We start from the raw sequence: 17405 nt of genomic DNA on the forward strand, positions 1-17405 counted from the left end.
TCACCACAAAAAACTTTAGAACATTTTCACCACCTCAAAAAGAAACCCAGTACTCCCTCTTTCTTTCACCTCTTTCTTTCACCCAGCCCTAAGCAACCACTGAAATCTGTTTATCTATAGAGATATTTCTAGTTTGGACTTTTCATATGACTGAAATAGTGTAGTATGTGGTATTTCATGACTGACTTTTTTCTTAGCATAATGTTTTCAAGGTTCATCTCTAAGGTTCATTCATGTTGTAGTATGGATAAATACTTCATTCCTTTTTATGATTAAATCATATTCCATTAATTAAAAAAAGAAAAAAATAATATTCCATTATGTGCATATACCATAATTTATTTGTTTATATATTTGTATCTGCTGATGGACACTTGTGTTGTTTCCACCTTTTGACTTTAAATAATGCTGCTATAAACATTTTTGTACAAATTTCTGCCTGAACATGTTTTTATTTCCTCTAGAATATTTACCTAGAAGTAGAATTGCTGAGTTAAATGGTAATTCCCTGTTTAATAGTTTGAGGAACTGGCTCACTTTTCTAAAGCAGCTGTGCCATTTTACCTTTTCACCAACAGTTTTATGAGATTCTTATTTCTCCTCCTACTCATCATCATTTGTTGTGATCTTGCCATCCTAGTAGGTATGAAGCACTATTTCATTGTGGTTTTGATTTGCATTCCCCTGATGACTAATAATGTTGAGTATCTCTTCATGTTATATATGTTCCTTGGAAAAATACCTATTCATATCCTTTGCCTATTTTTTAATGCTTTGTCTTTTTATTATTGAGTTGTAAGAGTTTTTTTTTATATATTCTGAATATAAATTCCTTATGGGATATATGATTGGGGAACTTCTTTCATATCTCAGAATATATTAAGTTTATACTTCTGGGCCTTTGCTCTTGATATTCTCTTTTCCTAGAGTACTACCTCTCCTCTTTACACAGGTAATTCCTTCTTAAGCTTTTATGCTGAGTCTGAATGTTACTTCTTCAGAGATGTGTTATCTCCACCTTATCTAAAATATACCTCTTCCCTTACTTCTATCTGTCTTGCTTCCTGTGGATTCCTCTAATAGCACTGTTCCTTACTATGAGTTTATGTTTTTGTTCACTCTCTGTTGCCCTGCAGTGTAACTTCCATTAGACAAAAATGCTGTCTGCTGTAGGTATTAGACAATAATAGATGTCTGTTGAATTTCTTCTCTATTTTTCCCATCATCAAACTCTATTTTCCAAATCTTTGTGAGTGGACGTTGGGAATTCCTTTCAGGCTACTATGTAAATTTAGAAGTTTTGACTCAAACCTAAAATAATCTCTGGTCTCACTCATTTTTCTAGAATATCAATAGCTTTGTAGTTATAAAGCCCCTTGAGCTAGACTTCTGTATATATCATTCATGAAGAAGACATCTTTTTATAGTTATTTTATCATTTACAAAGTGGTACTTTATGTTTTTGTAGCACATGAAAGGTATACATTGTCAGCATTACATCTCATTTTTTTCCACAACTGAAAAAATAACCAAAAAATATATGGCCTTTATTCTGTGATTACTCCAAATTTAATCTTTTTAGTTTTACTGCTTCCTCTCTGCATTTTTACTTATCTGATAGTAAATTGAATTTCTGCCTGGCAAAATATTCTCTTTAAAATACTATATAAAGGAGTAAGTTCCATGGTGATAATCTTTCCCTTTGATGGAATGCACCACATAATGTTAAATCTTTATAGTCTGATTGTTCAGATATTTTTAGTTGGATATTTTTAGATGATATTATTCCTATAGGAGAAAACAGATCATTTTAAAGTTCATTATCTATGAGATATAACTATCTCACTATACTATCTTTCCCCTATAGCATGAAGTAGTTTTTCTTCCTTCAAATTAATAGGACAAGGAAAGAGGATATTATACAAAACTGAAGTGAATTCTAGTTAAAACTTAATTTTCAGTTTGTACATTTTCAGCTCTGGATGAATTTGGTATAAAATATATGTTGAATCATTAAGCTCCAGGTACTGATCAAATGTCCATGAGGACCATATTTTCTTCTCAGGTGAGAAACTTGAGTCTTAAGTTACTATTTTAAATCTATATTATTTGCATAGATTTGGTTCTTCATTAAGAAAAAAAATGCAAACTATTGGCAATGTTTAATAATATGTTTGGGGCTAGAAAAGGCTTTCTGATAGGCATTATATATAAATTCACTTTGAACATTTTGTAGTTGCAGACTACTGTTTATAAGATAATCATTGCACTGTATTTTGTTCAGTAGAAAGAAACAAGTATTAATAGAGAAACTTTCTAAATTAGAGATGGAACTGAAGAGCAAGAGTATCATGTTCTCTGTCTCTGGAGTTAGGCATCGTGCAGTGAATGAGCCGTTAAGTTTATGGGTTTTGTACTTACATTCTTACTGTACCAACATATTTTATCCTAGCTCTCAAAACTTGCTGGTATTTTAAATAATTTGCATGAAATGATATTGAAATTTAGCTTTTTCTACTACAAATTCTGTAATTTTGTCATGGGGACAATATTCTTGTTTTAACAAGACATGTTCTCATGAATCTATATTGATTTTGTTTAATAAATGTTTGTGTCCTTACTGGGTTTAATCCTTTATTCAGTGATACTACTTCTTGCTGACACTTTGATAATTTCTGTCTTTTAAGAAATTAAGTCCATGCCCGTGTCCTTGATGAATTATTTCCCTGTCTTTTTAAATTTACAAATGGGATAACAATCCATTATGTAATCCTAATAGTATAGATCAAATTGGAATCCTACCTACGTAGAAGTAAACTTTTTAAGAGGAAAAAAAGGAGAACAGATGAACCATAATAGCAACTATATTTTAATAAAAGAGTGAAAGTTATCCAATTAACAAGTTGAGTGGATTATTTCATTGCTATTCTGATAAATTATGTAAGATTTAGGATTACCGTTTATTCTCCAGTCAACTGAGAACAGAATGCATAGGGAAAACTGTAAGAGTACTTTGAAAATAGTATGGCATTACATAAAATACAGTGTAACATAATGATGGATATCATGTGTTCTGATTTTAAAAAGTTTTTTGAATTGTGTCTTGCTCCTATAGTCAATCTATAAATATTTTTAGTGATGAATTCTGTCTTTTATCAACTGTTTATTTAGGCCTTTATGTAAGTCAGACATCTTAATCTTCTTTCTTATTGTTTCTAATTGATTTATTTTCTGCAGATAAAGGTAAATGACTTTTATTGACATCATTCTGTTAACGGAGGGGACTAGGAGTATGAGATTATGGTTTCTTTTCAGTGTAGCAAATCTTGAGCTGCATCTGTTGAGATACTTAGCTTACAAATCAGAATAAGTATTTACTTTTGAATAATAAAACTTATTTTCATGTACGTATTACTTCATGTTTGCAACATATATATCTGTGGCAACCAGGGAAACAGATCACCTGCTAGTTTAAGTGCAGGTGATAGGGGAAAGTGAATGTTTTATAGTAAATCTTTTATAGTAAATGATTATTACATATTTTTAAAAAGAAAAAGTGATATAACTTTCAGTGAGGGATAACGTGTAAAATACAGGTGCCATGTATTAAGAGCTCCCGTAGTTCAAATAAATTGAAAATGTGTAATAAATTTAGAAACTCCCAAATTTAGAGATGGACAGAGAACTAATATATAGAGAATTTGGGCATCTTTTTAGTTGCTTCTCAGAGACCACTCCAAAGTCTTCCCTTGTATATTATAATAAAAGTACACTGAAATGGCTATGTTAAAGTACATGAAAGAAGGTAAGCAGAAATACAAATGGAAAGCAAATATTACACAAATAAGGTTCAGGATAAGACATAGGTGATTATCTGAATTAAACCTGAGGATCCATTTCTAGTTAATGAAATCTTCCATTTATTTTGTTTCTTTTGTAGAATTTGTTGTGATATTCTGTGTAAAGTAGGCATTCACAATTGCATTTAGCAAAGAAGTACTAAAAGTTTTTGGTGTAAATAGTTTTTCTCTGCATTTATATTGAGCTTATATTTTACTCCCTTTGAAATTGAGATTCCCTTTATATTGTTTATAATAATCTTATAATCAATATGACATTTGTTTGTAATGATCTTTTGAGAAAAAACTATACAGTATCCTCAAGTATGAAAAGAGTATAGTGCTCACCAAAACAAAGAATTTGAGAGTTTAAATATGAAATATTGGGACACCTGGGTGGCTCAGTTGGTTGGACGACTGCCTTCGGCTCAGGTCATGATCCTGGAGTTCCGGGATCGAGTCCTGCATCGGGCTCCCAGCTCCTTGGGGAGTCTGCTTCTCTCTCTGACCTTCTCCTCGTTCATGCTCTCTCTCACGGTCTCTCTCTCCAGTAAATAAATAAAATCTTTAATAAATAAATAAATATGAAATATTGTTAGCTGTGATTGGTGAACATGAAACTTGATGTTCTCTTCCCCATTCTTTTCCCATTTTTCTTAATGGTTTTAAGGAATGAGTTTAAGATAGATTTTTTTTAAATTTTTTTTATTTTTTATAAACATATATATTTATGGGGTACAGGTCTGTGAATCACCAGGTTTACACACTTCACAGCACTCACCAAAGCACATACCCTCCCCAGTGTCCATAATCCCACCCCCTTCTCCCACACCCCCTCCCCCCAGCAACCCTCAGTTTGTTTTGTGAGATTAAGAGTCACTTATGGTTTGTCTCCCTCCCAATCCCATCTTGTTTCATTTATTCTTCTCGTACCCACTTAAGCCCCCATGTTGCATCACCACTTCCTCATATCAGGGAGATCATATGATAGTTGTCTTTCTCTGCTTGCCATTTGCGACAACATGGATGGAACTAGAGCGTATCATGCTTAGTGAAACAAGTCAAGCAGAGTAAGATAGATTTTTTACTTTCTCTTCCAACTTTGCATTGTTTGTAAATCACAGTGGTCTGAAGGAGCAAAGAGAAGAAGTACATATACTCACTAGACACACCAAACCACTTTTGGGAAAACAAAACAGTACTTGACCATGGTAACTTCATAACTAGATGTATAATTAATACACTGAACTAAATTATGATATGGTACTTTCTCTAAAAATGATATTGTAGGGTAGTAATTATATAAAAACAGCTGATATAAGAAATGTAAGTTAAGAAAGAAATTGTGTTCAGTGTTTAGAATATAAAACTGGATTCTTCTTGGTGAAATAGATCAACTGTTTTCTCATTTCACGTTAAGAAGTGAGTATTCATTTCCTTACAGGAGACTGGATTGAACCCAGAAAGGAGCTAGAACCTCATAAGAAGATAAAGCAATGAGGATTTTAAAAATTTATACTTTAAAACAGTTTACTATAAAATTGTGACATGGGTTCTTAAAATGAATCATTTTATACATGTCTATACTTTTAATTAAAGTTTATTGAGTTCTTATACAGACTTTATACCAAATTAGGAACTATAATTGTTCTTATTTTAGTGACAGTAATATGCTTAGAAGCTTTTAGTCACTGTCACTTTCAATTATACCCTACATTTACATACACATATGTCTATATAATCAATTTTTATATCAACAGAATACATCTATTTTAAAAATAGTTTGAATGTTGACATGTCTGTGTACACATCAGCATCACCATAATCAAATATATAACACATTCATGATTCCACAAAACTTCTTTTTTTCCTTTGCAGTCATCTGTTCTCTATTCCCAGCCTCAGGTGATTACTGATTTTTTTTTCTCCACTGCTATAGATTAGGATTTCTCAACTTCAACACTATTAATATTTTGGGCTAGGTAATTGCTTGTTGCCAGAGGGTGTTGTTCTGTGCCTTGTAGGATTTTTAGTAGCATCCCTGGTCTCCACCCTCTAGATGCTAGTAGAACTCTCTCTGTACTCCCCACTCCTAGGTATGACAATCAGAAATGTCTGTAAAGACTGCTGAACTAACTCCTGGAGAGCAAAACATAGTCCCCTTGAGAACAGTTACCAAAGATTAGTTTTTCTTATACTTACAGTTCATACAAATAGAATCATATAGGAAACTTTGTGCCTGGTTTCTTTCAGGATAATGGTTTTGAGATGCATCCAAGTTGGCACATGTACCATTTGCTATCTCTTTTTACCAAATGGGGTTCCAGTATCAATAAAGTGCCATTTGGTTAAATTGTACCAAAACATTTGGTTCTGTTCATTTTTTTTAATACTTAAAGACTTTAAAAAAGCTTCTTTAACATATTTGCTAATCATATCACTCTAGTCCTTTCCGGATCTATTAGCTGATTTATCTACTGGTTGTGAGCCACATTTTTCCCCTTTCTCATGTTAGTGATTTCTTTATTGAATATCAGATGTCATTCACTTTACATTGTTGAATGGGGGATTTTGTTTTTCTTTAGTAATGGACATGTTTTTGGAGTGCTGTCAAGTTATTCATGGCTCAGCTTGATTCAGGGCTTTCATTTTTTGGTTATGGTGGTGTAGAGTTGCCTCTATTGTTAATTTAACTCTACTACTAAGGTGTTAGTTTTCTGGTACCTTTATGGTTAAATTGTACCAAAACATTTGGTTCTGTTCAGGAGTTAAAGGACTCTTCACTCTGGAACTTGGGCATCAGCTAGCACTAAGTGTATTCTGGGAATTGTTCATTTACAAGCTCCGAACTGTTTTTTACCCAGCCTTGTGGATTTTCATTCTTTATTTGCTTAGCTGATTATTTTGCAATCAGCTTGACAAGGACCTACATAGATTTCTGTAGTTCTTTGCTCTGCTCTTCCTTTTCAGTATTATAATCCCCAAATTTTAGCCTCCTCCATCTCTGAATATTGACTCTGTCTCTTCAACTCTGCAAGACCTCCATAGCATCATCCTCCTTCCTGTATAGTGATCTTGAAATTGCCTTCAAGAAAAAGGCCAGTTGTAAAGTTCACCACATTAGTTTTCCTTTTCTCAGGAAAAATAGTCCTGTGTACTGCCTGATGCCTAATGTTTGGAAACAGTTGTTATATTTTACTCAGTTTTCAGGTTGTTTACAGCAGGACAGCAAGGCTTCCTAGTACCTGCATTGTAGTCAGAAGCAAAACTCTGGGTTTTAATTCTTTTGTGTTATTATAAACATAGAAATTTTGGGAAAACATCAGATTCATATTTGCTTTACTCACACAGTTACTGCTTTATTGTATTCCTATAGTACCATTCTTGTGATTCCATTTCCTCTTGCCTCATTCTCTTTGTCCAAGGACCTTTGCTGGTCCAACACAATTGGCCTCTCTCTGAACTTGCCCACTTATTCTTCACAAAGGTAGGAAGAATGTTTGGTGAGGTAGCTTGGGAGAAGGTTGGAAAATCTTGGATTAACCTACTTGTGTAGGCTGTACTTTCAAGTTAGCCTATCTTTAGGTTATGTTGGTGCCTTTTATTTAGCAGAGACCTTTAGTTGTCTATCGTTGTCTGTGATTAAATAGGTTAGTTCTGTTTAGGGGAGACATTTGGAAGTCAGTGTGGCAGTGGATCCAAGTAATGGTGTCTACTTTAGCTGTTTCAGTACTAACAATTCTTGGACTCCATTCATCTTCTCCTGTCTACTACTCGGTCCCAGATTTGGAGGGGGAGATAAAGGAATCATTGTTCCCCTCAAACCTAAATATCCCAGATATACATATTTTTAAATTAGTATTATATCAGATTACTAAATATTTTTAAGTGTGAGGAATGCAAATTGAAAAGCTCACACCCTCATTGACTGGGGAAATGTAACCATATATATATATATATATATATATATATATATATATATATATATAAAGGCTACCAAATTGTTTCTAGGAGTCTTTGTAGTCAATCTGTCTCTGGCTCAGCCTAAATTCTAATTTTGAGGTGAATTGGACCCTTGAGCTCCTCCACCAGCTGGTAGATTCACATGCATATCACATCTGCTGCTTTAGTACTATTTACAATTGTGGAGCCTTGTGCTCTTTTTCTTAGGATGAGATGATGAAAAAGCAAAACAGAATAGCAAATGTGGAAGGAATAGGAGGGCAAGAGGAGGGGGTAGGGCAGGAGGGAAGAGGGAATGGATAATACAGGATTTCTTCAATAGTAGGTAATTTACAAAAGAACTACATGGGCATCTTCTCCTTGAAGGAGGTAGTAGTAGTTATAAAAGGTTATACATGGATAGAAAAGATGATATAGAGGAGGAAGCAGATGAAAAACGCATTTGTCTTTGCAATCATATGCCACTAGTGATTCTTATTAAGCTGTAGGTAGTTTGTTCTTAGAAAATAAGTAATATAGATATTCTAAATAGAAACTATAAAAAATTACTTTAATGCTGTTGAATTAAGTCTTTTACTTAATTCATATTGAGGTGCATTTAACATAATAACTTTGTTATTAATAACATAATTTTCAACAAAATTATCAGCTTTGGTATTTCTTGGGTTTAGGTTAAAGGTTTTGAGAGTTTTTATTAAAAAGAAGAATTTTCTCCTTTGACTTAATAATGTTAATTTGTCTCTAGTTATTGCTTCTGATTGAAGCTATTTATGAAATGTTACAGGATCACTTGATCTTAATATTCAAAGAGAATAGATTAGAACTGAATATCTGAATTACACATTCTTTCAATAACACAATTCGTTCTGGGTCATATGTATACTTGTGTGAGTATGCATATGTTTGAATATATTTATTTGTATACTCGTGTTTGTATAAAAGACTATGTAGCTTTCATGAGAGGTGGCTATTTTTCTTTCTGACCTACATGTCAAATAGGGACATATTTATTTTTTAATTATTTTTTTTAAGTTTTATTTATTTATTTGACAGACAGAGATGCCAAATAGGTTCAGAGGCAGGCAGAGAGAGAGAGAGGAGGAAGCAGGCTCCCTGCTGAGCAGAGAACCCAATGTGGGGCTTGATCCCAGGACCCCGGGATCATGACCTGAGCCGAAGGCAGAGGCTTTAACCCACTGAGCCACCCAGGCGCCCCAAGAAGTTACATTTTAGCCATAGATACTCTTTCAGCACCACTCATTTTTGGTATAATTTTTGCAAGAAGTGGAATTAAATAATTGACTAGAAATTTTCTGTACTTATATTTTCTTTTTGGTTTAAAGAAGTGAATAAAATTGTGTCTGAATGTGCATGAGTATAATTCATGTCAGCCTATATAGTGAAATGTTACATTTATCACATCTGTTATTTGATGTCTGTTACTTCAGATATCAGTAATGAATCATGTTCATATGAGAAGAGCATTCAAGAATTATAGTTATAAGTCAATTCATTTTGTGAGCTTTTAATGAATTCATTTTATAGGCTTTTTATAAGTATAATTGATGGCATAAGATGTAATTATAGAAAAATGTATTTTCTTTTGAAAGCCAAATACTATTTCTAGAATTTGTAATTGTTTACATATTTAACATTAATACTTATTTTTCAGTGTTTCTAGCATCTCATTATAATAATATAACATGCCATGTTTCTTATTAGACAATGATCTTGGCAAACTTCTGTTATGCTTCAAAATGTCTGATAAACAAACTGAGTGGATAGAAAACTGCCGAAGACAGTTTTGCGAAATGATGAAGGCCAAACCTGATATAATCAGTGGAAGTAGTAAGTATGTTGTTTAATTTTGGGGGTATTTTTGTTATGAAAATTGTATTAATGAAAGCTGTATTTCCTAAAGATCAGTGTTGACATGTCTGGAGTACATAATACTGATCCCAGAAGTCCATTGACTTCTGAGAAACTTACGATCCTAGAAAACAAAAATTACAATCTAAGATGCAGGGAAGCTGGGGGCCAGAGAGAAGGCAAAAAAGAGGCCCACTGACTTTCACCCCTTAATGACAATAAAATTATAGGCAGCATAAAAACTGCCAAAAAAATACTGAAATCTGAGAAACTACTAACCTTTTTTTTTAAATCAGTTGAAAGACTGATCTGCCTTAACTAGGTATTTGCTCGGTTTCACCAGCTTTTACTTGAATATACCATACTGCTATATTTTTGGAAACTTTATAGACTTTTTAATTGACACATATTTTGAAACTCTGCCACATCTAGCCGAGTAAATTTAGTCACTCCTAAGGAAACTGAAATTTTATTTTGGGGGAATAGCTTTGTTTCCTAAACTAGCAAATAAATTATTTTATATTCAAGTATTTACATGTGCATTTGTTTTCTAAAAATTATCATTTACAAATTAGCATTGTTTTGAATAAAGATCAAAGAAAAAGGTTCTAATGGAAATATAAGGTAGATTTTTTTGAAAACTAAAATTGTCAACTTCATTAGCCATGCTTTATAGTTTTCATATTTATATCATTTGTTATAAAATTAAAAGTCAGAAATAAAAATGTTCATATTTTGTTGTTGGAGAAATTCTATTTTCTGAGACTAGTGATATAATCTATGGGCAGCTCAGAGATGAATTCCCTAGATTTTCTTTTTGCCTCCTATATCCTAGAATGAGTGATTAAGAATGCCATTAGATGCAGGATAAAAAGGTGGGGGTCAATAAATGCCTACTCTCTCTAGCAAAAGGACCAGGAAAGGGGTAGCTATCAAGACACATTTTTGTAGGAAGTGACCACTTTAATCCAGCCAGACACCACAGAAAATCCTGCTAGCAAGACTTGGGCATAGCCTGGACTTCCCTCCTTACTTGTCAGTAATGGGACACCCTTGCTGCTCCTTGCTAGGATTATAGCAGAGGAGACTTAGAAAGTTAAGGAGTTTCATTATCACTCAGTGTTAACAGGCCCACACTTCCACCTTTCCCTCCACCCATGTATTAGTCTCACACCTGCAACAAATTTAAAATTAGAAAGTAATCAGCAAAGAAATAAAATCCAAAAGGAAATTTTAGAAGTGAAAATACTATCACCAGAATAAAAAGCTAAATGTATTGGTCCAACAATAAAATGGATAGAGGGAAGAATTGGTGACTTGAAGATATCAGCAGAGAGGAAATAGACTGAAAAACAAAACAAAACAAAAAATTAATAGAGCTGCAGAGACCTGTGGAACCATAACAAAAGGTCTAACATTTGTGTCATTGGAGACCTTGAAAGAGGTTAGGACTATAAATGTCTTTGAAGAAACATAGCTTAAAATTTTCCAAATTTATCAAGAAACCTAAATCTAAATCTGTGGATTCAAGAACCACAAACAGGGTAAGCCCAAAGAAATCCACACCAAGATGAAATATAGTCAAACTTCTAAAAACTAAAGACAAAAATATCTTGAAAGCAGAGGAGAAACAACATACCTACAGGGGAAAATCAGTATCATTGGCCATGGACTTCTCACCAGAAAAGACAGAGGACAGAGGAAGTGGCATGACATTCATACGCTGAAAGAAAGAACTGTTGTTAACTTGAATTCTCTATGCATTGAAGATAGTCTTCAGGAACAGAAAATCAAGATATTCTCAGAAGAATAATTTGTCAACTGCAGACCTATCCTAAATGAAGGGATACAGGAAGTTCTCTATCTCTGTACTATCCTCACAACTTCATGAGATTCTGTAATTATACAAAAGAAGTCTTCTTAAAAAATGTAGAGGAAAGTGAATGTAAACTACTTGAGATCATTGAGAAAAATAATCTGAATATGCTCATAATAATTTGTATAAAAAGTGGATATGGTTGGGTGCAGTAAAATTGTAAACTGCCTGAAACCTATGAGCATAGTGTTAACTTCATGGGGTAAGGAGATGATGGCCATGATTTACTTCTTGAATAAGCAAGTGTTCAAGGAACAACCTCTGGTGGTTACATGCAAGATGGATTGATTGGGAAAAAAATTGGGTCTCTAGTGTAATTATCTTATGATCTGATGATATGCTAAAATGATCAAAGATAAAGAATTAAAAAGGAATGAATCCAGGAGAAATTTTGCATGTTTACAAACACTGTGCTATCTTAGTTTTGGAACCAGCTTTGTTGTGATAGCAGTGCCAAGGGAGAAAGCAGTTATACCCAAGTATCCCTGAATAATCTGTCCTCAGTTTTTCCTCATTAGATAAACCCATGCCCCTTTGTAGTGAGTATGTGTATACACACACACACACACACACACACACACGTCTTACACATTTTGTTTTTATAGTCTGTGTTGTAGCCCCATGGAATAAGTATGTTTAAAAGAGGTGGCTTATAATCTAAAAGCCTTTCTAGAAATTCCAGGTCTATCATTTGAAATAAAAAGATCCACTGAAGATTTTAACAAAAAATATTTTAAAAATTTTTTAAGAAAAAAGTATTTTATAGTTTACTTTCTGGACAATAATATTAAAAAATAATTTGTGTTTAAAGTTAAATGTTTCATGATATGAACTAATTTCCTTGAATTATAGATGATGAAATTTTCAGTGAATTGACAAGTGGTTAGTCATACTGAGATAAATAGCCACTCCAGGAATTATGCAAGTTCGGCTACACTTATGTGTGATTAATTAGATGTGCCAATGAGATTTTAGCCACAGGTTCAACTACCATATATAGATCAGTTTTTGTTATTATTCTATAATTATAACCTATCCCTCAAAATATTTGGAAGTTCATAGGGTTCTTGGGCAAAATGAATCTATTGGAATCAATAGAAATCCAGGACCTTCTCCAGATAGTTTGGTGATATAATTTTTGCCTAGGACAGTGTGGAAGTAGTTTGTCCAAAAGCCTCCAGTGTATGTATCTAATAGCATAATTTGGCATTTCAAGGTCAGTACTTGCCAGAAAATAGTGTGCTTTGCAAAGTCTGTGATTAGTCTGTTAACTCTTAGGTTTCAAATCATATTGTGTTTAGCTCCACAGATGTGATAGTTTTCCAAATTCACTGAAGTATGTTTAGGTATCTGTCTGATGGCTAGACCTGATTCTGGGCATAGGATTCAAAGAATTGCTTAGCAGTATGCTGTGACCTTTCCTATTAACTTAGGTACTTTATTTCAGTGCATAGCATGTAGCAACCATATGGTTGTGCTAAAATGAGAATAATTATAATGTTAAATGGATATTTCGATTTAAAGTAAACTTTTTATATAACCTTTGTTACTAATGTTTATCTCACATTTTAGTCATATTTAATTCAGAATGATTTTCTAAAAATCATTGAGATGTTCTTAAATTGTGATCTCAAAAACTATATATTTTTTATTTAAATTCACTTAATTAACATATACTGTATTATTTCAAGGGTATAGGTCTGTAATTCACGAGTCTTATATAATACCCAGTGCTCATCGTAACATATACCCTCCCCAGTGTCCATCATCCCGTTATTCTATCCCCTCCTTCCTGCCCCCCTGCCAGCAATCCTCAAGTTTGTTTCCTAAAATCAACTCTCTTACGTTCTGTCTCCCTCTCCGGTTTCATCTTGTTTCATTTCTTTCTCTCTGTATTAAATGACTTATAAACAAACCCATGGAGGTTGAAAGCTCTCACCTAAGGGCTATTTATGTATAGATTCGTGGATTAAAAACTTTGAAAGATTTTTCTGTGAGTGAGAGAATTTATCCCTATGTATGTGAAGATAGAAGAGTTAAACAACTCTAAGTTTAAATAATTGACAATACTGGTGCCCTATCTGACCCTCAACTACTATATTCTTATTCCTTTTAATACTTATTTTAATTTGAAGTCAGAATATGAATAGAGTTCAGTAATTTTTTTTTTTTTTTTTTTTTTTTTTTTTTAGTCTTAGTCTTAAGCCATTAAAATACTGTGGTATGGGACACCTGGGTGGCTCAGTTGTTTAAGCAGATGCCTTCGGCTCGGATCGTGATCCCAGCATCTTGGGATCGAGTCCCACATCGGGCTCCTTGCTCGGCGGGGAGCCTGCTTCTCCCTCTGCCTCTGCTGCCACTCTGCCTGCCTGTGCTCGCCCTCTCTCTCTCTCTCTGGCAAATAAATAAAATCTTTGAAAAAAAAATACTGTGATATGCAGCTTGTCAGAGCTACAATTGTTGGAAAGCACATGTTATTCCTGTTTGATTTTACATTTTTTACATGTTCAACACTAATTTTCTTTATGACTTATGTGCTTAAAATGCACTTGGATATGAAAAAGGGTCCATTTATTTAATATAGTTATTGTAGATTATATTATATTATATATTATATATAATATATATATAATTTATGTATATTACATTATATAGATTATATGTATTTATATATAATACATGTTATGCATAATATGTATTATATATTATATATAATATATAGTTAATATAGATCAGTCAATAAAATATATAAAATATATATATTCTGCATATGCATATCATTTACTTCATAGATACATTTCTTTACTGGATACTATATATATACTATATAATATAGTATATTATAATATAGTATATAGTATATTATATTATAGTATATTATATTATAGTATAGTATACTATACTATATATATATATAGTATAAATATATATAGTATATATATTTATTTATATACTATATAGTATATAGATATAATATAAAATATATATTATATATATTAAATATAAATATATTAAATATAATTATTAAATATAATTCAACTTATATACATTTTGAGAGTAATACAACTGATTATATACATTTTGAGAGTAATATATGCAAATATATTTATATATATTTGATATATATATACACACACACATTTTAGAGTAATATATGCAAATATATACAACTGATTGTGTACATTTTGAGAGTAATATATGCAGTCATAGTGGCATCATCTATATGGCATCAGTCCAGTCCAGGAAAGAATCATTGTCCCTTCTAAACCAAATAGAGAAAATCTTACTTTTTTTTTTTTGACACAGTTCTTTATTGTTTCACTGATAGATAGGCATCTTTTCCAGCTTTTTTTTAAATTGATGAACTCTATTCTTTAGAGCAATTTCAGATTTTGCATAATTGAGCAGAAAGTACACAGAGTTCCCATATATGTTCTATGCCTTACACATGAACAACCTCCCCCACTATAAACATCTCACATTAGGTGATACACTTGTTACAATCAATAAACCTACATTGACACATCATTATCATCCAAAGTCCATAGTTTACATTAGGGTTCACTCTTGGTGTTTGCACATTCTATCAGTTTTGACAAAATTATAATGGAGAAATTTATCCACCATTGTTGTGTCATAGAAAAGAGTGGCACTGCCCTAAAAATCCTGTGTTCTGCCTTTGCATCTTTCCCTCCACCCAACTACTGACAAGTTTACTTATGATCCAGTTGCCTCAAACAGATACAAAGTTGCAAAGTGTATAAAACCTATCATACTGTTCTGGTCTTGAAAGGGAAGGGAGTTGTTATGCCTTGATTGTGGTCTTGGAGTTAAGAAAAATATTTTCTGTATGTGTGAATAATGATGATAAGATATTATAGCCTAATTAGTGATGATTTCTTTCTGTATCAAAATCATTTAGCAAATTCTGAAGTAATCCTTAGAGAATCTAAAGATAACAGATGATTCTTTTCCAGTTTTACATTGAATAGGTTCTCAGTGAAGCAATTAAAATTTAATTTACATGAGAAACATTGTTATGAATATTAAAGTGGTATGTGTTTTGAATTGGACCCCCTTAAGAGTGTAACTGTGAAGAAGTTCAGATGACTTTTATCTACTAGTCTGTGACTTTAGAGATACATTATCATGTATTATTCTTGACCTTTAATATCCTAATTTTTCTCTTGTTTATTACAGCTTTACTGGAATTGCTTGAAAAATTTGTGCTTCATCTCTCCGAAAACCTCTCTGAATGTTACTTCCCCTCAGTGGAATATACAGGTATGTTTTGAGCATCTTGAATTTTGAAAAACAATTATCTGAAAAATAATATTTCATAGAGCTGTCTAATTAGATTAAAAATATCCACAAGGTTTCTCATCTTAAAAATTTCTCACTTTGTGCTTTGTACAGTGTGAATATCTTTCAATACCTTTTGTGCAAATAGTTGGGTTTTCTTGTAACCTGATAACTCCTTTTGACCTCTTTTTTTCCTGTCTACCCATCAAAAGTTGTTTTTCATTAAGGCAGTGTCTTCCTCTCTTTTGATTCTATCCATTATCCTCTAGGATCTTGTTTGTTTGTACTATTTTACCTACATCATATATTGATAACTTCAAAATTCACATCTTCTATTCAGAGATCTACTATAAGCTTCACTGCTTAATAGGTAAACATCACCTGGATGTGCTACAGAAACCCTCAAACTGGAAATGTCCAGCAGGGCCCTCACCTCATCATACCTTATTAACATATAACCTTTTTCTACATTATCTGTTTTGGTGGGCAATATAGTCATCTACTGTCCATCTAAACTGGAAACTGAAAAATGATCTAAGTCCATATTTTCTTCTCAATTACCAAACTATGTTAATTCTGTGTTCTTAATAGATCTCAAATTTATCTACTTAATTGATCTCTTCTTTGTTCAGGCCACGATTCCTTCTTTTTTTTTTTTTTTAAAGATTTTATTTATTTATTTGACAGACAGAGATCACAAGTAGTCAGAGAGGCAGGCAGAGAGAGAGGGGGAAGCGGGCTCCCTGCTGAGCAGAGAGCCCCATATGGGGCTCGATCCCAGGACCCTGGGATCATGACCTGAGCCGAAGGCAGAGGCTTTAACCCACTGAGCCACCCAGGCACCCCCCACCATTACTTCTTGCCTAGGGTATTACAACAGCCTCTTTTCCTGGTGTCGCTGATTAGAATCTGATTTCTTTTCAAAGGTATTCTTTATGCTGATCTCAAAGTGATCTTTGAAGTACAAATGTGACCTACTCATTCCTCTACCCCTTGGAAGATCCACATGGACCACTGCATAAAATCTAAACTTCTTTCCATGATACCCAAAGCCTTACATTTTTTCCCCTTTTCTTTCTCTCTGGCATAGTGTCTTTCTCTCCATGCCTTCTGTTTATTTTTCAGGAACACAAAACTATTAGCAGGACTGCCAGCTTTTCCCTTCCCCCACCCAAAGACACATTCATTTATGAAATGCATATAGAATTTTTATAAGCATTTAGACACAGCAATAAACAAAAGAGGGAAAAGATCTTGCCTTCTTGTGGGAAGACAGACAATCTTTAGTAGATCAAACAGTATGGTGTCGAATGAGAAATGCCAAGCAGGAAAGAGGGCTAGGGAGTACTAGCTTGGGATGGGGGTTACATTATTAAATCGTGTTCAGACTAGCAGAGTTGGGAGAAAGATATGTAGATGTTTTCAGGAGAGGAAATTCCAGCTGTTGACCAGGAAAGAGACAAGTATGGCTGAACATGAGTATGCGAGAAGCATTGTCGGTATTGAAGTCAGAGAGGGAAGGATGATAGAGGGTTTTTGAAAGTCACTGCAGGGTC

The 17405-nt window shown here is 33.2% G+C and overlaps 1 protein-coding gene across 2 annotated transcripts in view; it reads left to right on the forward strand.

Moving 5' to 3' along the window:
• Positions 1 to 17405, forward strand: part of TBC1D32 (TBC1 domain family member 32) — a 247479-nt gene that overhangs the window by 177745 nt on the left and 52329 nt on the right. For both annotated transcript variants that reach the window (XM_045066413.1, XM_045066412.1), the window contains exons 27-28: positions 9525 to 9650; positions 15748 to 15831. In XM_045066413.1, the coding sequence (XP_044922348.1) occupies positions 9525 to 9650; positions 15748 to 15831 (210 nt within the window). The remainder of the gene's footprint in view (positions 1 to 9524; positions 9651 to 15747; positions 15832 to 17405) is intronic.

Source organism: Mustela putorius, unplaced genomic scaffold, assembly GCF_011764305.1.
Source record: "Mustela putorius furo isolate JIRA1106 unplaced genomic scaffold, ASM1176430v1.1 tig00003863_pilon_pilon_pilon, whole genome shotgun sequence".
NCBI lineage: Eukaryota > Metazoa > Chordata > Mammalia > Carnivora > Mustelidae > Mustela > Mustela putorius.